The sequence below is a fragment of the Tachysurus fulvidraco genome, chromosome 4, assembly GCF_022655615.1.
Source record: "Tachysurus fulvidraco isolate hzauxx_2018 chromosome 4, HZAU_PFXX_2.0, whole genome shotgun sequence".
Lineage (NCBI taxonomy): Eukaryota > Metazoa > Chordata > Actinopteri > Siluriformes > Bagridae > Tachysurus > Tachysurus fulvidraco.
In genome coordinates this window covers 13,911,915-13,939,822 of record NC_062521.1, presented here as the reverse complement: position 1 = coordinate 13,939,822, position 27,908 = coordinate 13,911,915, and the positions used below count along the sequence as shown (strand labels likewise).

At 36.7% G+C, this 27,908-nt stretch overlaps 1 protein-coding gene across 1 annotated transcript; it reads left to right on the top strand.

The window, feature by feature from the left end:
* The first annotated feature begins 4,090 nt into the window (after positions 1-4,090).
* Positions 4,091-27,678, top strand: LOC113639966 (neuroblast differentiation-associated protein AHNAK). The gene is made up of 7 exons (XM_027142255.2): positions 4,091-4,434; positions 8,939-8,988; positions 9,275-9,361; positions 9,443-9,559; positions 10,093-10,246; positions 10,331-10,488; positions 13,418-27,678. The coding sequence occupies exons 1-7, from the start codon at positions 4,383-4,385 to the stop codon at positions 26,690-26,692; spliced, it is 13,893 nt and encodes a 4,630-aa protein (XP_026998056.2). The 5' UTR covers positions 4,091-4,382; the 3' UTR covers positions 26,693-27,678.
* The last annotated feature ends 230 nt before the right edge of the window (positions 27,679-27,908 follow it).

The window sequence follows — 27,908 nt, the reverse complement described above, 5'->3', positions numbered from 1 at the left end:
TCCACAAAATCAGATGACATTTAGCTAACCTTACTGGCATCTAGAATGGGAGAGTGTGTGTGTGTGTATATATATATGTCATAATTTGCATTACTGTTAATGTCATGGATTCTAGAAATGGCGGAAAAGGAGTGCCTTTATGAATAGCAGCCACTTTACATATGGTATTGATATAGTGTAATGTAATGATATGATATAATGTCTTAATATAATGTCTTAAGAGATTGTTTATGAGAACAATGAAAATGCTGAAAAAATTCTTCAATGCTACCACATGCTTGTACAGTATACACTATACATACATTCATTCATACATACATACCTACACACATACATACATACATACATACATACATTTTTATACAGCAAACATGTTATTACTGTAAGAATGATTAAATGTAATCAGATTAAGTGCTACTTTATATATAACGATGCAAGCACTGGCTTAACTGAACCTGACACTAAAATGGCTTGTGTTTAATTACCTTTTTGCTTTTTTGGCTTTCAAAGACTAAAGGCCATATTATAATTAATAGCATTAGGCATCAAGTTTCATGTTCCAGGAACTTTGGAGCCAAATTTGACTTCCTCTGGTCGGAGAATAAAGCTGCATTTGTCATTTAATCTTTGCAACAGGATAATATTTCCCCAAGTTGGCACGAAAATGGCTCACTGACCCCAAAATAAAGCAAAAGCAAGATGCATTGCAAGATACTCTTACAGAAAACCTTTAGCCACACTGAAGATATGTAATTTACAGGATGCAAGTCATTTAATTTTGTTTAACCAGAATCAACCTGGTTGAAAGAATTTTCAAAGGTAAAATAGAATCAGACTTACTTTAGAGATCAGGTGCACTTATCACTTAAGTCTGTATGTAACTGCATTGTGCAAATGGCATAATGCAAAAAGGTAATGCTTACATCAGTGACTATGGGTAATGGAGATGCAGTGTGGTATCCCCTGAGAAATAGACTATGTAAAGTGCCTTAGTACCCTGGGATGAGTTGAGCATGGTTGATGACAATTATACATATAATGTAAATGACTCCTATCTTGTTTCAAAGACAAATTTCAGTCAAAGAGAAAATATGTAACAATAAAACTAAATATATTTATGTATATATTTTATGTTTTATTTTCTAAAAAATCAATATCTTCAAGCTACTATAACCATTAAACATTTCAAAGATCACTTAAGAATGTTAAGATTCTATGTAACATAGGTTTCTTTCCACGGAAAATATATACAATGGATAGAATATCTCTACAAACATTATTTTTGTGATTCCCCAAAAAAAAGCATGAATCATGTCAGAACTAAGTAGAAAAACAATCAGAATCTTTTTAGGGTAAAATAGGGATCAAATTATATTAAAGTAGTGGTGCGGTTGTATTGAGAATCAATCACATTCAGTCTTATGTTCAGTAGTGTCCATCATACAGCATATAAATGAAACTATTCTGTCTTAAACCACATTAAAATCAGCTCTGGATTCTCTTCACATCTTTTTGGTTACATCTGACTGCTTAATCCGTAGTCCACAAAGCTCTTAGAAATCATGCATGGTAGATCACATGTTGAATGATTAAGTGGAGGTATAAAAGCATTTAAAAGCATTAGTTGTATCGTAGAACAATGTACGCCATCAGCAGCAGCTGGAGCACCACAGTGACATCATTAAGGACAGCATGTTTCTCCAGACAAAAACTTACCAGGGCGGCTGCCCCTACAGCAAAATTACAAGAGCTGAATAACAAGTTCTGATTAACCTATAGTTGACAACAATCTCTCAACACACATGACAGAAATACCTACTGTGCTGCATGGTGGTGGCAGCATCATGTTTTGGCAGTTTTCTTCAGCCAGATTTGGGACTTTTATCAAGGTGGAAGGAATTATAAATGGCTACAAATACCAGTTTTATTTTGATGCAAACTTTTGAGTTTTTGTTATTGCAAGCTAGTCAATTATCATTAAATATTAAAAAATATATGCACATAGTATAAGAAATACAAATGTACTGAATCATCTTATTTTTAGATGCTATTACTATATATTAATGTTTGTTTTCAGTGTCATCTTCACAGTCATTATTTTTCATGTACTGGTATTTCAATTCTGAGAATTTAGAGACAAATCAAATATTAAAAGTTTTGGAAAATAACATTTTCACTGGCATATTTATTGAAATTCATGTTAAATAGATTTAGATGACAATAGCTATATTGTTGCCCTGTAAACATTCAATTTAACTAAATAAATTCTTATGTACATAGGAAATTAACTTAAAAAAAAAACCCTTAACTTGATATAATTATGTATAACAACTGTTTATCTCCCCAAAAAAGAATTCCAGGCATGCTAACCTTGTGCTGAAGGATCATTGAATCAGAAACATAGAACACTGGATTGATTCATCAAGCTGTGTTACTGGGTTTGTTCAGATTTGATGTAGTCACAGGACATGGAGGTTACAATGTGTCACTCACTGGGCAGAACACTTTTTTACATATAGCTACACATTAGGTTTTGGGTGGGTCAAGCTGACTTTAAACTTTACTCTTACAGTCAAGGTCTGTTTCACTATGGATACAAGTAGGGCACATAGACACTAATATTTTACCAGTGGACTGTATTTCAATATGTTCATGATTTGTGTGTTATTGCCTTATACTGCAAATGAGCTTTGCCTGTTTTTGTGCGTGTCTGCAGTTTTTGGAAAACTGCTGTTTTTATGCCGAATCTACAGAAATGTGTTATACAAATCTACATGGGGCACAGCACAAAGTATATATTTAACATTAACTGTGATGTGGTGGTTTCATTTTAGAATGATTTCGATTTAGATTGGATGTTTTTTTTCCCCAAGATCTGTGGTTTAACTGCATTTCGGTTTGGCAACCCGCAGACCTGTGAATATATACCTCTAGTGTGGCAGACTGATTACGTTTAACTATACCATAGATTTGCGATTGCAGTTATCACCTGAAGATACATCTGACCATCATTGAGGTGTATGTGAGTGTATGTGCTTGTGTATGTTCTCTTTTCCTTCATCTAATCAAACTATACAAAGTACCCTAAACATGCCAATATTAACATTCCTACAAAATAAGTTTTGTAGTTAAATCTAAGAAAGTTATAGCAGTGAAAGATAAGATGGAGAAGGTAGATGGTTGTTTTTCTGGACTACCTTCATGGATTTTAATGTGGAGTTGTTTTTTTGGGTTCGGGCCAAGTGCTAATGCAGTATCATCTTGCCACTCCCTGTTGGAAATGCAGAGTCAGAAGATGGCATGAGTCAGTTCAATAAAAAAAAATGCAAGTAAGGTTAAATATTTTATGTTATGTACCTTTAATGGTTCAGTGCATGAAATAAAAAATGCAGTATGCTCTTTATTCTGAAGGAGAACAAAATGGTTGCCATATTGACTCCTGCTGTGTGTCCTCTGCAGTGGCCTGAGCTGACATTCACATCATGCTCTTTTTTTAAAATCACTCTCAGTTTTGGGCAAGAGTCCTAAATCATTTAGCTTCTTGGGGTCAGCGTACTTCATCAGAAATTGGATTAAGCCAGAAACAGAGATGAATCACACACAACTTTCATATAGATGTATAATAATATAATAACCATTGAATGCCTTAGAACTTTTAAAATGTGCACCTCAGTTTATTATACCATTTCTCTGGTCAGAAAATCTGTTAATCTTATTAGATATAACTGTAAAATCTGTTAGATTTGTTATTCCCGCACTTATCTCTTTATCTGATCCAAATCACCTGATGTACTGCATCCTATGCTTGCCTCTTCTTTCTTAGAGACATGAAATCATGCTCTGTGCTGTGTCAAATTCAATTTTATATAGCCCATTTGCATGCTTTGTGCTATAGGGAATTTGGGAGTGGGAGGGGTGGGGATGATTTTTTTTTTCCTGTCTTGGCAAATCCATTGTCCCAGACTGTCCTGGGTTTTTTTTCCCCCTGTTGGTCCAACCGAAGAGGTGGGAGGAGTTAAAGAGGCACTAGACAGCCAAAACAGCCCACCCCCAACTCATGCTGCATGGGAGTCTGTATTTACTTTGCAGCATAGAAGACTAGAGCATCATTGCAGAGTGCACTGATACTTAGCGTGGATTCAGCACACACTCTCTTTCACTCACTAGCCTCACAGTCTGACTGTTTCCTGCTCATTCTCTCTCTCTCTCTCTCTCTCTCTCTCTCTCTCTCTCTGCACATCACCAGTGAGCAAGAGTGAAGAAGAGGTTGCGAGTTCTGCAGCTCCAGAAGGAGTGGAGGGAAGCAGCCTGCAAAGACGCAGCATATATTTGGGTCAGACATCACTGGACACCAGGCTTGAGCTCTCTAGCGGACAGCCACCATGTGTGACTGTTTTCATCTGGCGTTCCCCAACTGGCACGCACCAGCTGCGGGTGGGCATCATCACTCTGCCTCTCCCTGTCTCTTTCTTTTGCTCAGCCTTACCCGCTAACTTGCTTCATTCCTGCTATTTTTATCCCTGATCCAGCACTCAGCCCTTCTGCCTACCTCCTGTTTTTTTGCATTGCAATGACTCGTTGATTGTGTGCTTTTGTGTGTGTGTGTGTGTGTGTGTGTGTGTGTGTGTGTGTGTGTGTGTGTGTGCGTGTGGGTGTGTGTGCGCGCGCGCGTGTGTGTGTGTGTGTTTGTATGTGTGTTTTGTGTGTTAAAAGAAAGTTTTGGTTTGACCTTGTAAACAACATCATAGCAAAGAGCTGTTGAGGACTGACTGCAGTGCTTGAGAGTGATCTGGGTGTGTCTGCAGTAAAGTGGGTGTGGCTTAGTTGTAGGCGTGCACACCATCATGTATTTGATGTGAGGTAGTCTAAAGTAGGTGTGTCTGCAGTATTGTAGAGGGATTTTTAGGCTTTTGTGGCAAACTTACATTTGAGAAATACGGATATTTCACAACAGCCGCAAAAAATTATTGTAAAACTCATAGTGCCATAATTTCTGAGCAGTGGCAGTGATTGCGTATGTTTAGATGTTGAGTATATAGGTTATATTAATTCTAAATTTTAAGTTGTTTAGCACATTCCTAATTTCTGGGAAGTGTCTATTGTTGCTAACACAAACAAGTTACATTTAATAGGTAATATAAATATGTGAATAGGCCACAAGTTGCTCATAATACTAAGGTAAATAATGACTTGCATGTGTATGAGTAAAGAGGGCGTGTGTGTGCACGTTACAGATAGATCTGGTACCAGTATGATAGAAAATTTAAATTGTGCTCCATCATTGCAGGACTGATACCTGACACCACTGCGGAACTCGATGCATGACGCTCAGCTCAAAATAAGAAGAAAACTTGATTAGTCTTTCTATAATCATATCAGTTTTTACTCACTCTCTCTAAAAACATCTTGCAAAATTTTTTTAAACAGCTAAATGTATGTTAGGGTATACAGTATGTATGTATCTTCATATATATTAGAGTAAAGTGATTCATTGTGGGAGTATTATTATAGCACATACTAAACTACTGCATCAAAAAGCTTGTGTTTTAGTCATTTTCTTTTTATTATTTACACCAGAATGACTGGCATACTGTTAGATATTTATCTGCATCTTGTCAAGACACAGCATGAACCATAACAGACATATCTATTATACTGTAGAGAGATTAGAGGCATTAATCAAATTATATGTTTTTAATAACAAAACAAAAACAAAAGAGAATTCTTAGTGAGAATAACTGATCCTAATTAGCTGGCTGGAATTTAAAGTCAGACCTAATAACACTTTTAAATCCCTATGTATTTCCAACAAGGAATTCAAAAGCAGAAGTAGGAGGTATGAAACACTGGTGTATCACAATAAACTACTCACATGCTAGAATCTTTTTATGACTACTTAGAATCCATTTAGAAGGTAGATTACAACTGACCGACAGTTCCACATGACTTTTTTTTTTTACTATGAAGAATGAATGCTGTTAACTATGTTTGTGTTGAAATGTACTGAGAACACTGAGACATAAAGCATGTGAACATGATGAGGCAACTGATAGTTATCTTGTTAAATACAGCTAAGTGATCCTAGATCTTGGTTTTAAGTTCTGGTTTTCTAACAGTAACTGACAGTAGAATTATTATATCCCTTTTCCATTAAACTTTAACTCTTACCCTTTAAACATAAGCCCAAATCTTTTATTTTTCCTCTGGAACACTATGGTTTGCATCATTAAATGTTTGTGATTAATTGGAATCATGAGGGAATTGGGTCTCCTTATAACCTGAGGAGAAAAAGCCAGTTCTGTTTTCCCACTAAAATGTAATTATATGTTGTATGCAACCTTCTCCCCGTGAAACAGCCTTTTGAGCGTTCTCAATACACATCAAACTCTACATTTCAGCTTCAGTTCTAACTGTGTTAGTTCAATTAGTATGCATCTGAGGATTCTCTCAAATGGTCATGAAAACAGAAAAATGCCTGTAGTTATATCACTGCCATACATGTGCTGCTTGTTACATTTAGACATTTATGAAAAAGCCATTTTAATGTGGAATGTCATATTCAATTATAGTGATTATAGAAGAACTCTAATCACTCCAACAGGTATTTTCTTCACAGATTTTACAAAAAATATATAGTACAACATTTAGTACAATTTACATTTTTTCAAATGCATAGATGAAAATATGTGGTTTGGTTGAAGCATTCACTGATGTTTGAAAAATGAAAAAGATTCAACATGAGTATTTATAAATTGTAGTGCATATAAAGGCATATAAAGTGTTAAGCCTATTATAGACAAGATGTGGTAACTGCACCACTCTAGCAACACCTTGCAATCTTACTCACTGTTCATAATGTTCAACTGTAGTGAAAACAACACAAGTGTAGTAAGTAATTGTGAGTCAATGTTAAGAGTAGCAACTGTCCGACTGTTCAAGAGTAGCAACTGATGGCGAGCTGTTGCTGTTTTTGGTCCATCTACAGGAAATTTATGACCATACGCAACTGTTATTTCTATGCAATTGCAGCATTTCAGTACATTTAAAATCTGTTTTATCGACACGTATGTGGCTAGCTACATTTGTTAACTTACTCTCTGAATCTAATGCTTTCAACACAGTTGCTGCAAGTGCTTTTTATTAAATCATAGTCAGCTATTGACCATCAACCTCACAGTGAGTATGGTGTCTTGGCCGTCCACATAACCTTGAATGACATTTTTTTATAAACACTGGAAAACAGAAACCTAACTAGTTGAACTAGTTTCTATTGTAATTTTTATGACATTCTTATAATTTGCACTCAAAAGCTGTTATCTTTCAGCTTCTGTCCTAAGCAGTAAATGTGCTTTCTTGGCTTTACCCAGACTACTGAGGAAAAAAGCTAAAAGGACTATTTTCCTTTTGTTTTTTACAGAATCTAACTTTTTCCTTTCCAGCTAAAACCTAACCATAGATTGTTTTAATGTAATACTTGAGAAAGTTAAATTGAATAAGATTATATGTAAAAAAGCCTTCTGTCATGAAACTCTCAAAAATTGTCACTACTTTTTTAACCAATATGTTAATGACATCTAAAAAAAGACCGGATTTGTGGTAATTAGAGTATACTGAATCATGTCCATTGCATAATCACTGTGTGCATGCCTTTTCATGAAGAACAGGCATTTCTTAACTCGGACATGTACACAACCATACTTAATAAACTTAATCGGCCACTGCTTTATCATTTCAGTGGCACCCAAAAAGCAAATATTTGAGTAGGGTGGAACTGCATTATGAATTTAGCAGTGTTAGGATTCTCAGACCAGAACAAATACACAGAACTGATTGGACAATATATGTGTAGAATATGTAAATGAAAAGCATCAAATAACAAATAAAATTCAGCAACATGCATTACTATTATCTAGCTCACGTGTTTGTGTGATTTGTTTCTGATTTTTTCCAAGTACTGATCCAGTAAAATGGTAATGTATTTGTAATAAATAGGGTAAATAAATAACGTGTTTACAAATCTCACCTCATTATAAATTAGTAGCCAGTACCACCAGTACAGTAAAATTTTTATGATTACAAAGCTGATTTGTTATAAATGAAAAATTGTTCTCAGATTACAAATGAGAAGTTAAAACCTTGAACAACAATGTCTACTACTCTCACAAATTAAAGGAACACCAACCCAAATTTTTCTTTAATTTCTAGGTGTACATTTATAGTCATGTACACATAACTAATAACGATCATACATGATCGGTATCAGTTATGTGGACAGTAACTAAATACAAAAAATAGAAATTCTTATTGTGTGCATGTTACTGATATTGCCAAACCAATAAGGGCAGGGCACTGTAACTCCTCCTGTACTGAAATACAGATGAGAGCAGGAATGCATAGTGGATTGGGTAAGATACGGTAACACATTACAGACATATAATACTTACACAGAGGAAGATCTTCATAGACAATAACTCAGGTAAGTGCAACATTTTGATGTGAAGAGAATTTGATTACACACTGCTCATTGTTTAATGAGTAGGGATACAGTTGACAATGCAGTGTATTGATATTGTATTGTTGATGTTACAGCAATCATGAATGTGTGTTGTTTTTGCTGTAATAGAAATTCATCTGGGGTTAGCCAAACATTCTATTGTCTTTTCTGTGTTTATCTGCTTTTTTGAACGTGTTTTGTTTGGAGTTCAGAACAAGCTGCACTAAGTCAATTACTACTACAGTGTACGCTGCCTTTTAAACTAGCTCAAAAGACAGTAACCATTATATTTCTGAGAATGAGCTCAGCACAAAATGGCAAAAAATATTGCATTTAATCATGATAGTAACATATCATAATGCTGATAGATGTTAGTTAGCACAGTTTGAGTTTTGCACATTAGTGGTTCTTATGTACAATGAAGCACATTTTAATTTGAAACAGGTGCTGGGCGAAGGCTGACGGGACCAGAACAAGACGTGGAGGAGGATTCAGTGAGTGTCACTCAAATATTTATCATTCAGTTTCAGAGTATTTTTGGAAAACTTTTTAAATTTGTGATATTTGACCATTTGTCCAATTACATAAAGAATCATATTAGTGAAATACCAAAATCTTAATTCTGGGCTAATTAAACCTAAGGGAAGACATCTAGAGCTGTACATCTGTGAGTTTGTGTTAGATTTAGCTGCATATTTACTTTCACAAAAATATATTCTTATGCAGACCAATGACATATATGTGGTTTCTCTGATTTTACATTATTGCTGAAATTCGTAGGTATGTGCGGAACCTGAGATTTTAGAGAGTGAAAGACCTCGTCCTCAAGGTTCATCCCCAATAGAAGAATTTCCCATTGAAAAACAGGTAACTATAATTTAACGCTATAGTTAATATATGGTTAATATATTATTGAATGTCTTCAATACACATCTGTTCTTTTGTCAGGCTGAGGACGATATCTCTAATTTGGCACACAAGAGTGGAAGCAACAAAAAAAGCCGAAAAGCCGGCTTTGGAGCTCTGTTTGATAAGCGCACATCTGACAAAATGAATGAAGCAGAGGTCAAACTTAATTGAATGATTTGTTTTTCTTTATACATACACTTTTCACATATAATTATAGTAGTAGTTAAAAATTCTGAATGTTTTGAATGGATACATGTATGTACATATGCAGTTTGAAACGTCCCATGCCTACTTAAAGTTATAGACAAATTAAAGAAAAAACAAGTGGTGTCTTGCTAACAGCATGCCTTCCCAAAATCTCCTACAAGTGTTAAATTGGAATGTGTTGTCTGCCAAGGCATATGATTTAAATATTTTTTAATCATAAAACCAGGCATTAATGGAATACTGACCATTACTCATCTTCAGATAAAGATTTGGAGTTACACTTCCCTCTAAGGGAACAAATGGTCCCAAATCATGCAAAAAACATAATGCACTTGGAGCATAACAGTGCCACAGATTTTTCCTTTAAAGACAAAGAAATTAATTAATAATTTTTTTCATACATATGTTTGTAAAATCTATGTAATTAAAGATTACTGTTATATTAATTAAGATTTTATTAACATTCTCATCTGTGGTTTCAGGACATGCAGAGTGGTGAATCTGAAATGATTGTAAAAACAGTGAAAGAAGCATGTGTTGAGGGCTTAGTCGTGACAGGTGGTGGGAAAGAAGGGATCTTCATCAAAGAAGTGAAAGTAGATTCACCTGCTTCCAAACATCTAAGTGTGAAAGAGGGTATGTAAAAAAATGCAATCATAGTTAATGACCTCCTTTTGATTTGTGTCTTAAAATTTTTCACTTTTATTTGCATTCCACCAGGTGATCAAATACTAAGTGCTACAGTATACTTCGATAATGTGTCATACGAAGATGCACTTAAAATTCTTGAGCATGCTCAACCATACAAAATGGAATTCTGTCTAAGACGCCAAGTGGAACCAACCATACCAGAAAATGATGAAATTATACATCCAAAGGTAAATATAACAACTTTTTTTTTTTTTTTTTTTACTTTTTTTTTGTAATTAAACTTTTTTAATTTTGGTGTGTAAAGAATTCAATACTACGGAAGTCCTAAGAGGCCATGCATTATTATAAGTTTGTCCTTGTTTTGTTGCAATAACGACCTTAATTTTCTCATGTTCTCTGCATAACAACATGCTCTAGAGGCAGCAAAAGCATCGTGGATGATTGCATAAGTTTTTACTTTGATCAGGGACTCATGTGATTGACAACTTTCACATAAGTGTTCGACACTTAAGAAGAATCTTTATTGTCGAAGACAATATAGTGACCACACTGTGGTTAATCCAGCCGCTGTTTTCGAAAACTAACCGCAGGTACAGTAGTGTTTGCCCCTTCTTGATTTTTTATTTTTTTGCATGTTTCGCAAGTGTTTTTCCACACTTTAATGTTTCAGATCATCAAATAAATGTAAATATTAGTCAAAGATAAAACAAGTAAACACAACATGCAGTTTTTAAATGAAGGTTTTTATTATTAAGGGAAACAAAATCCAACGTACATGGCCCTGTGTGAAAAAGTGCTTTCCCCCTAAACCTAATAACTGGTTGCGCTACCCTTAGCAGCAAGAACTGCATTCAAGCGTTTGCGTTAACTTGCAATGAGTCTGTTGCCTGTCTGCTGTAGAGAAATTTTGGTCCACTCATCTTTGCAGAATTGTAATTTAGCCACATCGGAGGGTTTTCAAGGATGAACCACCTTTTTAAGGTCATGCCACTTCATCTCAATAGGATTCAGGCCAGGACTTTGACTAGGCCACTCCAAAGTCTCCATTTGGTTTTTCTTCTGCCATTCAGAGGTGGACTTGCTGGTGTGTTTTGGATCATTGTCCTGCTGCAGAACCCAAGTTCGCTTCAGCTTGAGGTCACGAACAGTTGGCCGTCCATTTTCCTTCGGGAATTCATGGTTCCATTTATCACAGAAAGTCTTCCAGGACCTGAAGCAGCAAAACAGCCCCAGACCTTCACACTACCACCACCATATTTTACTGTTGGTATGATGTTTTTTTCTGAAATAAAGTGTTACTTTTTTGCCAGATGTAATGGGACACACACCTTCCAAAAAGTTAAACTTTTGTCTCGTCAGACCACAGAGTATTTTTCCAAAAGTCTTGGGGATCATTGAGATGTTTTCTGGTAAATCTGAGATGATTAGACCTTAACTGAGGCAAGTGAGGCCTGCAGTTCTTTGGATGTTGTTGTGGGGTCTTCTTGGATCTTGGATTAGTCTACATCTTGGATTTGTCGTCGCTGCACTCTTGGGGTAATTTTGGCTCACCGTGGTTCGCTGGAATCCCAAAGCTTTAAAAATGGCTTTATAACCTTTTCCAGACTCAATTACTTATGTACTCATTTGTTCCTGAACTTCTTTGGATCTCAGCATGATGTGTAGCTTTTGAGAATCTTTTGGTCTACTTCACTTTGTCAGTCAGGTCTTATTTAAGTGATTTTTTTGATTGCGACCATGTGTGGCAGTAAGAAGTCCTGGGTGTGGCTAGAGAAATTGAACTCAGGTGTGATAAACCACAGTTAAGTTATTTTTTAACAGGTGGGCAAACACTTTTTCACACAGGGTCATGTGGTTTTGGATTTTGTTTTCCCTTAATAATAAAAACCTTCATTTAAAAACTGCATGTTGGGTTTCTTGTGTTGTTTTTGACTAATATTTAAATTTCTTTGATGATCTGAAACATTAAACTGTGACAAACATGCAAAAAAATTACAAATCAGGAAGGGGGCAAACACTTTTTCACACCACTGTATTTTGTAGGATCATCTTTTAGATACTTAAAGCTAATAGCACTGAAAGAGAAAAACGGACATCCGCAAGATCTTACATCACAGAACAATAAATTAATACAAACAGATCATTTTCAAGCCAAGTCAATTCAAGAAGCTTTTATTGTCATTTCAACCATATATAGCTGTTGCAGTACACAGTGAAATGAGACAACGTTTTTCCAGGACCATGGTGCTACATAAAACAAAAAGACAGAGCTAAGGACTTAGTAAGTATTCCTAGCTACATAAATGCAAACAGTGCAAGATAAGACAAAAGGACAGAAAGACAGTGCAGGACAAAAAATACAAGACATTACACAAAAGACAATAAACAAAAACAGCACCGACCAGTGTAAATACTGTACTGTATGTTCAATCAATATTGCATGTGCTGAAATACTGGAATGAACACAGTATTATAACAGTAGATGCATGAGGTAATGTAAAGTATTGCGTAAAACAGCAATCAACTGAAATGTGAGACAGCATGTGCAATGAGCAAAAGACAATGTGCAAAACAGCATGTAAACAGTTGATGAATGTATAATGGAAGATTGTGTAATTGGTGTAGGTCTGTGCAGTCTATAAAGTTGATGTGCAAGTGTACAGTGCCGTTCGGTTCAGTTACTAAGGAGTCTGATGGCTTGTGGGAAGAAACTGTTACACAATCTGGTCGTGAGGGCCCGAATGCTTCGGTACCTTTTTCCAGACGGCAGGAGGGTGAAAAGTGTGTATGAGGGGTGTGTAGGGTCATCTACAATGCTGTTGGCTTTGCGGATACAGCATGTGGTGTAAATGTCCATAATAGAGGGAAGAGAAACTCCAACGATCTTCTCAGCTGTCCTCACAATTCGCTGCAGGGTTTTGCGATCTGAGAGGGTGCAGTTCCCAAACCAGAAAGTGATGCAACTGCTCAGAATGCTCTCAATGGTCCCTCTGTAAAACGTAGTGAGAATGGGGGAGGGAGATGGGCTTTTCTCAGACTTTGTAGAGGTAGACACTGCTGAAAAAATATTATTAGAATATTAGAAAAAAATCTAATATATAATAATGCATGCCCTCTTAGGACTTCCGTACAGTACCCCTTGTTTTCTTTCCATAGGAAAAAGACCAAGGCTCACCAACAATGAGAAGTCAGAGAAAAATTAAAAAACAGCAAGAACGCATCTCATGGCCAAAGTTCCCTTCCTTTGGCAAGGGACCCAGAGTGCAATTCAAGAGATCTCACAGTACATCAGAAGCAGAGGAACACAGGAAATTAGAGATGAGCCCACCAACAAGTGACACTGAATCCCCACTAAAATCTCCACTAAAATGTGCAGATGGAAAAGACAAGAAAAAAAAGCACAAAGTTAATCTAAAAGTGAAGATGAAGGGCCACAGGAGCAAGTCAGTTGAAGAAGCCCAGAGTAATGAGAAGGAGTTGGTTTGTGACAATCAACAAGTGGATGATATATTAGAAGAAAAGATTCCAGAAGGACATGAGGAAAAAATGCTAGAGATCTCACAGGTACTGGATGGAAGTGAAAATAAGGTTTCTCCCAAGACTGTGAATGATGATTCATTTCAGAGTGTGTCAGTTATGGAACTCCATAAGGCTCATTTAATTAGTTTAGGCAACACGTTAAAGACTACAGATATTTCAGTTGCTCTTGCAGAGGAAGGAAAAATAGAGAGTTCAAAAATGAAAGTTAGATTTCCTCAAATTAAGAAACCTGATGTTGGAACAGAGAGCCATGCGGAAACTATCAAAGCTTTGTACACAACTTCAGATACATCTGCCTGTGACAATGTTGTATTATCACAGACAGGGGTAGAAATATCTCAACTTGAAAATGACATCAGCAAAGAGGAAATAGGAAAAGGTAGTTCAGAGAAACAAATGGAATCTGGAAATGCAGAACTTCTCATGCCAAATATAGATATTGGTGTAGGAGTAACAAGAACATCAGTAAGGGATGGCAATGAAAAGCAAAGGAAGGAGAAATCTGTGTTTGAAAATGAGAGTTATGGGATTCGAACCAGAGGTCCATTGGCAGACATGGCCACATCAAAAACCCACTTTGTGAGTACAGTAAATGGGCTTCAGTTCATGTCACCAAAAATGTCTGAGGAACATGCTGTAGACAAAGATATACCTATAGTGAAAACTTCCAAATTACCAACACAAACTAATGATTTCATTCTAGCTGATCTAGCTAAAAGATCAGAATCAGAGTTTAAATTGCCAAAGGTAGATCATTTTAAATTTGCAACCCATGAACTAATTAAAAAGACAGAGGTGGAAGAAATTAGAACGCAATTACCAAAACGAGAAGATATTGAAATTCCAGGGATGGAAAATAAAGAAATAAAACCGAATCTTCAGACACCAGAAATTAAGGTTCCAAAAATTGAGAAAATTATAAATATTACAAAGGAAAGAGTAATCCAGGATCCACAAGAGTTCAATGTCGAGGATGTTAAAGTGGCTGTTTCCAAATTCCCTGCTTTTAAACTGCCTGAGGGGGACATAACAGGAGTTCTTGTTCAAAGAGAAATTGAAATGAAGTCTGATAAGTCTACATTGACCCCTAGGGGATCACCACATAAAATATCCATCACAAGTACAGACAGTGGCATTATTATGCCTAAAACTAAAATAGGTGAAGAAATGTCTCTAGCTTCTGATGCTGTAGATAAGGACAGAGGAATCAAAATTCCTGAAGTTGAACTAACTTATATTGATGAGCAGACATCAACAGCTGTGATAAAAATAGCTTACACACCTCCACAGAAAACAGATTATGGAAGATTTGAAGATTTAAACTTTAAACTTCCAAAGCGGGAAGATATTGAAATACCAGGGATGGAAGCAATAAAGGAATCAAATTGGATGTGCACAGCAGATCTTGACCAAGCTGAAAAGCCAAAAACTAAAAAGCATGGTGACAAGAAATGTCATGAAAAGAAATCAAAGAAATCAAAAATAACAGTTGAAGGATCTGAAAGCACTAAACCTGATACTAAGTCTCCAGATTTTAGTACTGAATTGCCAAAGAAGTATTCCTCTAAAACAGATACTGGAGAACCAAAGATCCATGAGAAACAAAAATTCAAAACTCCCAACATAGGAGAATTTGAGAATATAGATGTTCAAATACAGGAAAGCAAGATTTTAGAAGACAATATGGACTTGCCACAAAAAACAGAAACAAAGTTTGTCAACACAAAATTTAAAATTCCCTCAACCACCCTGCCAGAATTTGGAACTAAAGTTCCAGTGGAAGAAGTAGATATCTCTGCAGTGGATGTTAAAGTGAAAGTTGCTGGAAAAAAATTACCAGGGAATAAAATGAAATTATCAGATGACCCATCATTAACATACTTAGATGGCACTGATGCAAATAAAGATGGACTGCCTGACAGTGGATATGACAGAGCTCAGGACACTGAAACTGAAGGGCAAGGAAGGAAGTTCAAACTGCCAAAATTTGAGCTCAGTTTTCCTGAAGTAAAAGCACCAAGAATGATTTGTACTTCAAAGAAAGATGATGACAGTTCTGTATCAGAGGAATATGGTATCGTGCCTGTTGTGCATTCACCAAAAGCAGAACCATCAACTGTAAAACATGAAGTGAGTGGAGACTTACCAGACACAGGCACTGAAATAACTGAAGTGAAAATTAAAAGGCCAGGATTTTCATTTCCCAGGTTTGGTATATCGAAATCAGAACATGCACCCTTAGCAGCGAATGTCCCAAGTGTTGATATGTCTTTACCAGAGGGACATACACAAATGGACAATCTAAACACAAATATTGCAATATCAGTGAAAGATGGTAAACAAAAGGATGCAACAAAGTTTGCTTCTCCAACAAAGTTCAAAATTCCTTCAATCAAGTTTCCCAATTTCGGAGTGAAAGAAAAGGCAACAATGGAGACTTCTGATGTGGCTGTTGATATTAAAGGACCTGACATAAGTCTACCGCATACTGAGCCAATTTTAGTTGATATAAAAGAGCCTGATGTAGACAAACAAAAGGAATCTGTCAGTATGCAATTTATTAATATGGACAGCCAAAGTGAGGCAAAAGGAAGTAACTTTAAATTTGGAGTCAGCCTTCCTGAAGTTAAAGGGCAACAAACATATATAAGTTCAGACAAGGCAGAGATTGACATTTCTGTACCAAAGGCAAAAGTAGAAATGCATCCACCAGATGTTGAATTGCAAGGCGTAACAGCTGAAATGAAAGCCGACCTGCCAGAAGTAGATTCTAAAGGTCTGGAACTGAAAATGAAGACACCAGTATTTACATTTCCTAAAATTGAGCTGAGTAAATCAGAACTGAAGGCTCCCAAAGCTGATGCGAGTCTCCCAAATATTGAGGTGTGTTTGCCTGAAGGAAGTACAGAAATTGAAAGACCTTCTACAGACTTGAACCTATCAATGGAAGATGCAGAACAAAAAGACCCAACAAAGTTTAAATTGCCATCAGTCAACTTCCCAAAGTTTACAACTAAAGGTCCAAAAGCATCTGTAGAGGTGTCTGATGTGGATGCAGATGTTAAAGGACCTGAAATATGTTTCCCAGGTGCAGAGATGAAATTATCATTTGATCCATTGTCTGTGGATATAAAAGGGCCTGATGCAGACAAAGAATTCAAACCTTTCAGAGTGGAAATGAAAGATCAGGATATCCAAATGAAGGAACAAGGGAGTAAATTCAAATTGCCAAAATTTGGAATCAGCCTTCCTGAAGTAAAAGGGCCAAAAATAGATATAAGTTCAGACAAGGCAGAGATTGACATTTCTGTACCAAAGGCAAAAGTAGAAATGCATCCACCAGATGTTGAGGTGCAAGGTGTAACAGCTGAAATAAAAGCTGATCTGCCAGAAGTAGATTCTAAAGGTCTGGAACTGAAAATGAAGACGCCAGGATTTTCATTTCATAAAATTGAATTAAGTAAATCAGAAGTGAAGGCTCCCGAAGGTGATGTGAGTCTCCCAAATGTTGATGTGTCTTTGCCTGAAGGAAGTATGGAAATTGACCAACCAACTACTGATGTTACCATACCAGATGTAGAGAAAAAAGGCCGGTCAAAGTTTGGATCTCCAACAAAGTTTAAATTGCCTTCAATCAACTTCCCAAAGTTTGGAACTAAAGGTCCAAAAGCATCTGTGGAACTCCCTGATGTGGATGTAGAAGTTAAAGGACCTGAAATAAATCTACCAGAAGCAGAGATGAAATTGAATGTTGAGCCATTGTCTGTGGATATTAAAGGGCTTGATGCAGACAAAGATTTGAAACTGCTCAGTGTGGAAATGAAAGATCAGGATATCCAAATGAAGGAACAAGGAAGTAAATTCAAATTACCAAAATTTGGAATCAGCCTTCCTGAAGTAAAAGGGCCAAAAATAGATGTAAGTTCAGACAAGGCAGAGATTGACATTTCTGTACCAAAGGCAAAAGTAGAAATGCATCCACCAGATGTTCAAGTGCAAGGTATGACAGCTGAAATAAAAGCTGATCTGCCAGAAGTAGATTCTAAAGGTCTGGAACTGAAAATGAAGACGCCAGGATTTTCATTTCCTAAAATTGAATTAAGTAAATCAGAAGTAAAGGCTCCCGAAGTTGATGCAAGTCTTCAAAATGTCGATGTGTCTTTGCCTGAAGGAAGTATGGAAATTGACCAACCAACTACTGATGTGACAATACCAGATGTAGAGCAAAAAGGTCGTTCAAAGTTTGGTTCTCCAACAAAGTTTAAATTGCCTTCAATCAACCTCCCAGTGTTTGGAATTAAAGGATCAAAAACATCAGTAGAGCTCTCTGATGTGGATGTTGAAATTAAAGGACCTGAAATAAATCTACCAGAAGCAGAGATGAAATTGTCAGCTGAGCCGTTGGCTATAGATATAAAAGGGCCTGATGCAGACAAAGAATTGGAACCTTTCAGAGTGGAAATGAAAGATCAGGATATCCAAATGAAGGAACAAGGGAGTAAATTCAAATTACCAAATTTTGGTATCAGCCTTCCTGAAGTAAAAGGGCCAAAAATAGACATAAGTTCAAACAAGGCTGAGATTGATATTTCTGTACCAAAGGCAAAAGTAGAAATGCATCTACCTGATGTTGAAGTGCAAGGCGTAACAGCTGAAATAAAAGCTGATCTGCCAGAAGTAGATTCTAAAGGTCTGGAACTGAAAATGAAGACTCCAGGATTTTCATTTCCTAAAATTGAATTAAGTAAATCAGAAGTGAAGGCTCCCGAAGGTGATGTGAGTCTCCCAAATGTTGATGTGTCTTTGCCTGAAGGAAGTATGGAAATTGACCAACCAACTACTGATGTGACAATACCAGATATGGAGAAAAAAGGCCAGTCAAAGTTTGGATCTCCAACAAAGTTTAAATTGCCTTCAATCAACTTCCCAAAATTTGGAACTAAAGGTCCAAAAGCATCTGTGGAACTCCCTGATGTGGATGTAGAAGTTAAAGGACCTGAAATAAATCTACCAGAAGCAGAGATGAAACTGTCAGCTGAGCCATTGTTTATAGATATAAAAGGGCCTGATGCAGACAAAGAATTGGAACCTTTCCGACTTGAAATGAAAGATCAGGATATCCAAATGAAGGAACAAGGGAGAAAATTCAAATTACCAAATTTTGGAATCAGCCTTCCTGAAATAAAAGGGCCAAAAATAGATATAAGTTCAAGGGCGGCAGAGATTGACATTTCTGTACCAAAGGCAAAAGTAGAAATGCATCCACCAGATGTTGAAGTACAAGGTGTAAAAGCTGAAATAAAAGCTGATCTGCCAGAAGTAGATTCTAAAGGTCTGGAACTGAAAATGAAGACTCCAGGATTTTCATTTCCTAAAATCGAATTAAGTAAATCCGAAGTTAAGGCTCCCAAAGGTGATGTGAGTCTCCCAAATGTTGATGTGTCTTTGCCTGAAGGAAGTATGGAAATTGACCAAACAACTACTGATGTTACCATACCAGATGTAGAAAAAAAAGGCCGGTCAAAGTTTGGATCTCCAACAAAGTTTAAATTGCCTTCAATCAACTTCCCAAAATTTGGAACTAAAGGTCCAAAAGCATCTGTGGAACTCCCTGATGTGGATGTAGAAGTTAAAGGACCTGAAATAAATATACCAGAAGCAGAGATGAAACTGTCAGCTGAACCATTGTCTGTGGGTTTAAACGGGCCTGATGCAGACAAAGAATTTAAACTGCTCAGTGTGGAAGTAAAAGATCAGGATATCCAAATGAAGGAACAAGGAAGTAAATTCAAATTACCAAAATTTGGAATCAGCCTTCCTGAAGTAAAAGGGCCAAAAATAGATATAAGTTCAGACAAGGCAGAGATTGACATTTCTGTACCAAAGGCAAAAGTAGAAATGCATCCACCAGATGTTGAGGTGCAAGGTGTGACAGCTGAAATAAAAGCTGATCTGCCAGAAGTAGATTCTAAAGGTCTGGAACTGAAAATGAAGACTCCAGGATTTTCATTTCCTAAAATTGAATTAAGTAGATCAGAAGTGAAGGCTCCCGAAGGTGATGTGAGTCTCCCAAATGTTGATGTGTCTTTGCCTGAAGGAAGTATGGAAATTGACCAACCAACTACTGATGTGACAATACCAGATGTAGAAAAAAAAGGCCGGTCAAAGTTTGGATCTCCAACAAAGTTTAAATTGCCTTCAATCAACTTCCCAAAGTTTGGAACTAAAGGTCCAAAAGCATCTGTGGAACTCCCTGATGTGGATGTAGAAGTTAAAGGACCTGAAATAAATCTACCAGAAGCAGAGATGAAATTGTCAGCTGAGCCGTTGTCTATAGATATAAAAGGTCCTGATGCAGACAAAGAATTGGAATCTTTCAGTCTGGAAATGAAAAGTCAGGATATCCAAATGAAGGAACAAGGGAGTAAATTCAAATTGCCAAATTTTGGAATCAGCCTTCCTGAAATAAAAGGGCCAAAAATAGATGTAAGTTCAAACAAGGCAGAGATTGACATTTCTGTACCAAAGGCAAAAGTAGAAATGCATCCACCAGATGTTGAGGTGCAAGGCGTAACAGCTGAAATAAAAGCTGATCTGCCAGAAGTAGATTCTAAAGGTCTGGAACTGAAAATGAAGACTCCAGGATTTTCATTTCCTAAAATTGAATTAAGTAGATCAGAAGTGAAGGCTCCCGAAGGTGATGTGAGTCTCCCAAATGTTGATGTGTCTTTGCCTGAAGGAAGTATGGAAATTGACCAACCAACTACTGATGTGACAATACCAGATATAGAGAAAAAAGGACGGTCAAAGTTTGGATCTCCAACAAAGTTTAAATTGCCTTCAATCAACTTCCCAAAATTTGGAACTAAAGGTCCAAAAGCATCTGTGGAACTCCCTGATGTGGATGTAGAAGTTAAAGGACCTGAAATAAATATACCAGAAGCAGAGATTAAATTGAATGTTGAGCCATTGTCTGTGGATATTAAAGGGCTTGATGCAGACAGAGATTTGAAACCGCTCAGTGTGGAAGTGAAAGATCAGGATATCCAAATGAAGGAACAAGGAAGTAAATTCAAATTACCAAAATTTGGAATCAGCCTTCCTGAAGTAAAAGGGCCAAAAATAGATGTAAGTTCAGACAAGGCAGAGATTGACATTTCTGTACCAAAGGCAAAAGTAGAAATGCATCCACCAGATGTTCAAGTGCAAGGTATGACAGCAGAAATAAAAGCCAGCCTGCCAGAAGTAGATTCTAAAGGTCTGGAACTGAAAATGAAGACGCCAGGATTTTCATTTCCTAAAATTGAATTAAGTAAATCAGAAGTAAAGGCTCCCGAGGTTGATGCAAGTCTTCAAAATGTCGATGTGTCTTTGCCTGAAGGAAGTATGGAAATTGACCAACCAACTACTGATGTGACAATACCAGATGTAGAGCAAAAAGGTCGTTCAAAGTTTGGATCTCCAACAAAGTTTAAATTGCCTTCAATCAACCTCCCAATGTTTGGAATTAAAGGTCCAAAAGCATCTGTGGAACTCCCTGATGTGGATGTTGAAATTAAAGGACCTGAAATAAATCTACCAGAAGCAGAGATGAAATTGTCAGCTGAGCCGTTGTCTATAGATATAAAAGGGCCTGATGCAGACAAAGAATTGGAACCTTTCAGAGTGGAAATGAAAGATCAGGATATCCAAATGAAGGAACAAGGGAGTAAATTCAAATTACCAAAATTTGGAATCAGCCTTCCTGAAGTACAAGGGCCAAAAATAGATGTAAGTTCAGACAAGGCAGAGATTGACATTTCTGTACCAAAGGCAAAAGTAGAAATGCATCCACCAGATGTTCAAGTGCAAGTCGTGACAGCTGAAATAAAAGCTGATCTGCCAGAAGTAGATTCTAAAGGTCTGGAACTGAAAATGAAGACTCCAGGATTTTCGTTTCCTAAAATTGAATTAAGTAAATCAGAAGTTAAGGCTCCCAAAGGTGATGTGAGTCTCCCAAATGTTGATGTGTCTTTGCCTGAAGGAAGTATGGAAATTGACCAACCAACTACTGATGTGACAATACCAGATGTACAGCAAAAAGGTCATTCAAAGTTTGGTTCTCCAACAAAGTTTAAATTGCCTTCAATCAACTTACCAAAGTTTGGAACTAAAGGTCCAAAAGCATCTGTGGAACTCCCTGATGTGGATGTAGAAGTTAAAGGACCTGAAATAAATCTACCAGAAGCAGAGATGAAACTGTCAGCTGAGCCATTGTCTATAGATATGAAAGGGCCTGATGCAGATAAAGAATTGGAACCTTTCCGACTTGAAATGAAAGATCAGGATATCCAAATGAAGGAACAAGGGAGAAAATTCAAATTACCAAATTTTGGAATCAGCCTTCCTGAAATAAAAGGGCCAAAAATAGATATAAGTTCAAGGGCGGCAGAGATTGACATTTCTGTACCAAAGGCAAAAGTAGAAATGCATCCACCAGATGTTGAAGTACAAGGTGTAACAGCTGAAATAAAAGCTGATCTGCCAGAAGTAGATTCTAAAGGTCTGGAACTTAAAATGAAGACGCCAGGATTTTCATTTCCTAAAATCGAATTAAGTAAATCAGAAGTTAAGGCTCCCAAAGGTGATGTGAGTCTCCCAAATGTTGATGTGTCTTTGCCTGAAGGAAGTATGGAAATTGACCAACCAACTACTGATGTGACAATACCAGATGTAGAGAAAAAAGGCCGGTCAAAGTTTGGATCTCCAACAAAGTTTAAATTGCCTTCAATCAACTTCCCAAAGTTTGGAACTAAAGGTCCAAAAGCATCTGTGGAACTCCCTGATGTGGATGTAGAAGTTAAAGGACCTGAAATAAATCTACCAGAAGCAGAGATGAAATTGAATGTTGAGCCATTGTCTGTGGATATTAAAGGGCCTGATGCAGACAAAGATTTGAAACCGCTCAGTGTGGAAGTGAAAGATCAGGATATCCAAATGAAGGAACAAGGGAGTAAATTCAAATTACCAAAATTTGGAATCAGCCTTCCTGAAGTAAAAGGGCCAAAAATAGATATAAGTTCAGACAAGGCAGAGACTGACATTTCTGTACCAAAGGCAAAAGTAGAAATGCATCCACCAGATGTTGAGGTGCAAGGCGTAACAGCTGAAATAAAAGCTGATCTGCCAGAAGTAGATTCTAAAGGTCTGGAACTGAAAATGAAGATGCCAGGATTTTCATTTCCTAAAATTGAATCAAGTAAATCTGAAATAAAGGCTCCCAAAGGTGATGTGAGTCTCCCAAATGTTGATGTGTCTTTGCCTGAAGGAAGTATGGAAATTGACCAAACAACTACTGATGTTACCATACCAGATGTAGAAAAAAAAGGCCGGTCAAAGTTTGGATCTCCAACAAAGTTTAAATTGCCTTCAATCAACTTCCCAAAGTTTGGAACTAAAGGTCCAAAAGCATCTGTGGAACTCCCTGATGTGGATGTAGAAGTTAAAGGACCTGAAATAAATATACCAGAAGCAGAGATGAAATTGAATGTTGAGCCATTGTCTGTGGATATTAAAGGGCTTGATGCAGACAAAGAATTGGAATCTTTCAGTCTGGAAATGAAAAATCAGGATATCCAAATGAAGGAACAAGGGAGTAAATTCAAATTACCAAAATTTGGAATCAGCCTTCCTGAAGTAAAAGGGCCAAAAATAGATATAAGTTCAGACAAGGCAGAGATTGACATTTCTGTACCAAAGGCAAAAGTAGAAATGCATCCACCAGATGTTGAGGTGCAAGGCGTAACAGCTGAAATAAAAGCTGATCTGCCAGAAGTAGATTCTAAAGGTCTGGAACTGAAAATGAAGACGCCAGGATTTTCATTTCCTAAAATTGAATTAAGTAAATCTGAAATAAAGGCTCCCAAAGGTGATGTGAGTCTCCCAAATGTTGATGTGTCTTTGCCTGAAGGAAGTATGGAAATTGACCAACCAACTACTGATGTGACAATACCAGATGTAGAGAAAAAAGGCCGGTCAAAGTTTGGATCTCCAACAAAGTTTAAATTGCCTTCAATCAACTTCCCAAAGTTTGGAACTAAAGGTCCAAAAGCATCTGTGGAACTCCCTGATGTGGATGTAGAAGTTAAAGGACCTGAAATAAATCTACCAGAAGCAGAGATGAAATTGAATGTTGAGCCATTGTCTGTGGATATTAAAGGGCTTGATGCAGACAAAGATTTGAAACCGCTCAGTGTGGAAGTGAAAGATCAGGATATCCAAATGAAGGAACAAGGAAGTAAATTCAAATTACCAAAATTTGGAATCAGCCTTCCTGAAGTAAAAGGGCCAAAAATTGATATAAGTTCAGACAAGGCAGAGATTGACATTTCTGTACCAAAGGCAAAAGTAGAAATGCATCCACCAGATGTTCAAGTGCAAGTTGTGACAGCTGAAATAAAAGCTGATCTGCCAGAAGTAGATTCTAAAGGTCTGGATCTGAAAATGAAGACTCCAGGATTTTCATTTCCTAAAATTGAATTAAGTAAATCGGAAGTTAAGGCTCCAAAAGGCGATGTGAGTCTTCCAAATGTTGATGTGTCTTTGCCTGAAGGAAGTATGGAAATTGACCAACCAACTACTGATGTGACAATACCAGATGTAGAGCAAAAAGGTCGTTCAAAGTTTGGTTCTCCAACAAAGTTTAAATTGCCTTCAATCAACTTCCCAAAGTTTGGAACAAAGGGTCCAAAAGCATCAGTGGAGTTTTCTGATGTGGATGTAGATGTTAAAGGACCTGAAATGAATCTACCAGAAACAGAGATAAAATTGCCAGCTGAACCATTGTCTGTGGGTTTAAACGGGCCTGATGCAGACAAAGAATTTAAACCGCTCAGTGTGGAAGTAAAAGATCAGGATATCCAAATGAAGGAACAAGGAAGTAAATTCAAATTACCAAAATTTGAATTTAGCCTTCCTGAAATAAAGGGACCAAGACTTTATGGAACTTTAGACAAGGCGGATATTGACATTGCTGTACCAAAGGCACAAGTAGAAGTTCATCCAGCTAATGTTGAAGTTCATGGTGTAACTGCTGAAATGATAGCAGACCTGCCAGAAGTAGATTCTAAATATGCTGAAGTGAAAATGAAGACTCCAGTCTTTTCTTCTCCTGGAATTGGATTTGGTAAACCAGAAGTTAAGCTTCCTGAAGGTAATGCGAGTCTCCCAAATGTTGATGTGTCTTTGCCTGAAAGAAGTATGGAAATTGACCAACCAACTGCTGATGTGACAATACCAGATGTAGAGCAGAAAGGCCGGTCAAAGTTTGGATCTCCAACAAAGTTTAAACTACCATCAATCAGCTTCCCAAAGTTTGGTACTAAAGGACCAAAAGCATCGGTAGAGGTCTCTGATGTGGATGTAGATGTTATAAAACCTGCCAGAAGTCTACCACATGCAGAGATAAAACTTTCAGCTGAGCCACTCTCAGTAAACATAAAAGGGCCTGAGCTAGACAAAGAAATTAAATCAGTCAGTTTGGAAATGAAAGATCAGGATATCAAAACAAAGGAACAAGGGAGTAAATTCAAATTGCCAAAATTTGGAATCAGTCTTTCTGAAGTAAAAGGACCAAAGTTTGATGTAACTTCAGACAAGGCAGAGATTGACATTTCTGTACAAAAGGCACAAGTAGAAGTTTATCCACCTAACGTTGAAGTAGAAGGTGTAACAGCAGAAGTGAAAGCTGACCTGCGAGAAGTAGATTCTAAAGATATTGGTGTGAAATGTATTATATCTGACAGTAAGACAAACAATGAAGTAGCCAAAGCAGAGTTGGATTCCCAAGAGGGAAAATGTGGCAATGAGGACACAGCTGTTGACAGTAATGCTCTTGATGTCATCTTAGAACCAACACAAAAGTATAAAGAAGGAGACAAGATGTCCTCCAAATTTATATTGCCAACACTTCGTGATGTGTTCAGTGGCTTTGAAGTTGAATTTAATGTACCTACATTTGATGAAATTGAAGAAACAAAGAAAAAAATTTCAGATCCTCCAGTTCAGATCCCCCTTCAGTTGCCATCTCCAATCAAAGACAATGAAAAAATAACTTTCCAACTCCGAAATAAAACTGAACATAGTCCACAAACCGACATTGAGTCCAGGAAAAGTTTTACAAGAGATACAAGAGATATTGATGAGGACAATGTCAGTCCTACATTGTCACTGAGTTCATCTGATGCTTTTGCTGATGTAAGTTCTGCACTTACATCTGAACAGATTGGCCTGTCGCTGACCAGCCCTACAAAGGTCAAAGTAAAATATTCAGAGCCCACTGCTAATGCAGAAGTAAGTGATGTACATGGTGATATCATTACTTCAACAGCCAGGACTCAAATAATATCTATGGAGCCTCATCAACCAGAGAAAGTAAACATTCCATTTTCTTCTGAAACATCATCTTCCTCAGTGGATACTCTGAAACAAATGTCAGGACACATAGTTGTCTCAAATGTACAAAATGTGTCTAAAACCGAACATGCTACAATTCTCACCAAAGTAGATACACAAACTTTGCCTCCAGAAAAAGCCACAGACTCAATGTTTTCAGTTGAGGAAACAATAATGAGAACAGGACATACAATAGTGGAGAAGCATGTTGTAAAGGAAATCTTTGGTGATGACAAAGAGAAAATATTTGTGACACAGAGAATACAGGTTTATGAAGGAGACTCTACTGAGCCTATCTCTGATGATACCGCATCCTCAATTCAAAAGTTAAGAGACAGTGTACACACTGAAAAAATTAGATTTTTTGAGGAGGCAGAGTCAAGTCAAACAATTTTAATGACCACTGAAACATTACTAAGGCATGCAGATTCCTCCCCAGATGAGAATGGGGAGAAATGATTTGAGCTGTCATGTTTACAATGATTAGAATATACAGAATTATGGCTGTGTAAACCAGTTAAATCAGTGTGGTCTCACAAATCCTACACATTTTCTGTAAGATTGGGTTGGTATTATACTTTAGAATTCATTTTTATTAATTGTGTAACTAAATGTGTTGTGAAAACATACCCAATTTAGGGATAGCATAATGGCATAATTAAATAAGTTTGGTTAGTTAATATTAGAATACTCAGTATAGAGGAACATGGGCATTCAGTATCCATTACAGTAAAACTATTCTCTGCTGAAATTGTTTACAGCACTCTCTTGGTCATATACAAGTAAAATATAACTGTGTCACATTTAGAGATATTTATGGCAAAATATATAATATATGTGACTATTGAAAAGTAATAATAGTACAATACGTTTTGCAAAAATATCAGTTTCATTTTATTATTGTGTTTCAGTGTGCTATAATCATGATTAAGCATCTTAGATTTTGCAGCTTTGTGGAGTCAAAGTGCATTTTTAAAATTTGTTCACATAAGGTCTCTTCCATGTCATACAGTATTGTAAAACACAATATATTTACATCTAAATGATTACTGTATTAAAATATTAGCATATGACAATAAATCTTGTAAAATAAAAATAGATATCTAATTGTTATCTTGAATATACTTGTTTTTTGTTTTGTTTTGTTTTTTTATGAAAACCAGAGACTTTGTTTATGCTCTCATTCTCTTCGTTCTCTGAATGTGCACCAAATATGTTAGATGATTCATCTAAAACCAAGTATCCTGTATCAGTTCTGTAGCAAATGCACTCAATGGCCAAAGGTATGTGGACACCTGACTGTCACACCTGACACAATTTCCAAAGTTTTGCCTCTGTTTACCACCATAAAACATTTGAAATTATATGGTTGGAGTGTAAACATTCAACTTTAAATCTAAAGGTTTAACAAAAATATTGTGTTAACCATTTAGTTTTTTTTAAATGGTCACACGGTTGCCTACGTTTCTTCTAATCAACAAACCAGAAGTAATTGAAACTCTTCTAATCTGATTAAAAAATTTGACCCTGACCCCTGTCAGCTGTCCTGAACTAATCAAACCTGAGTTGGAACACCACAGTTATGCTTATACCTACTGTACATAGGGATGACATTCATGAAATTTGTCATTTAGAATTTAGGACTGATCATTACACAGAAACAGCACTGGTTAAA

What these genes read in the sequence shown, in the direction of transcription:
- LOC113639966 (XM_027142255.2), top strand. Translation starts at nt 4,383, where the DNA reads ATGTGTGACTGTTTTCATCTGGCGTTCCCCAACTGGCACGCACCAGCT. An exon ending in CTGGCACGCACCAGCTGCGG is followed by an intron (nt 4,435 to 8,938) that starts GTGGGCATCATC and finishes AATTTGAAACAG; the next exon opens with GTGCTGGGCGAAGGCTGACG. An exon ending in ACATCTAAGTGTGAAAGAGG is followed by an intron (nt 10,247 to 10,330) that starts GTATGTAAAAAA and finishes GCATTCCACCAG; the next exon opens with GTGATCAAATACTAAGTGCT.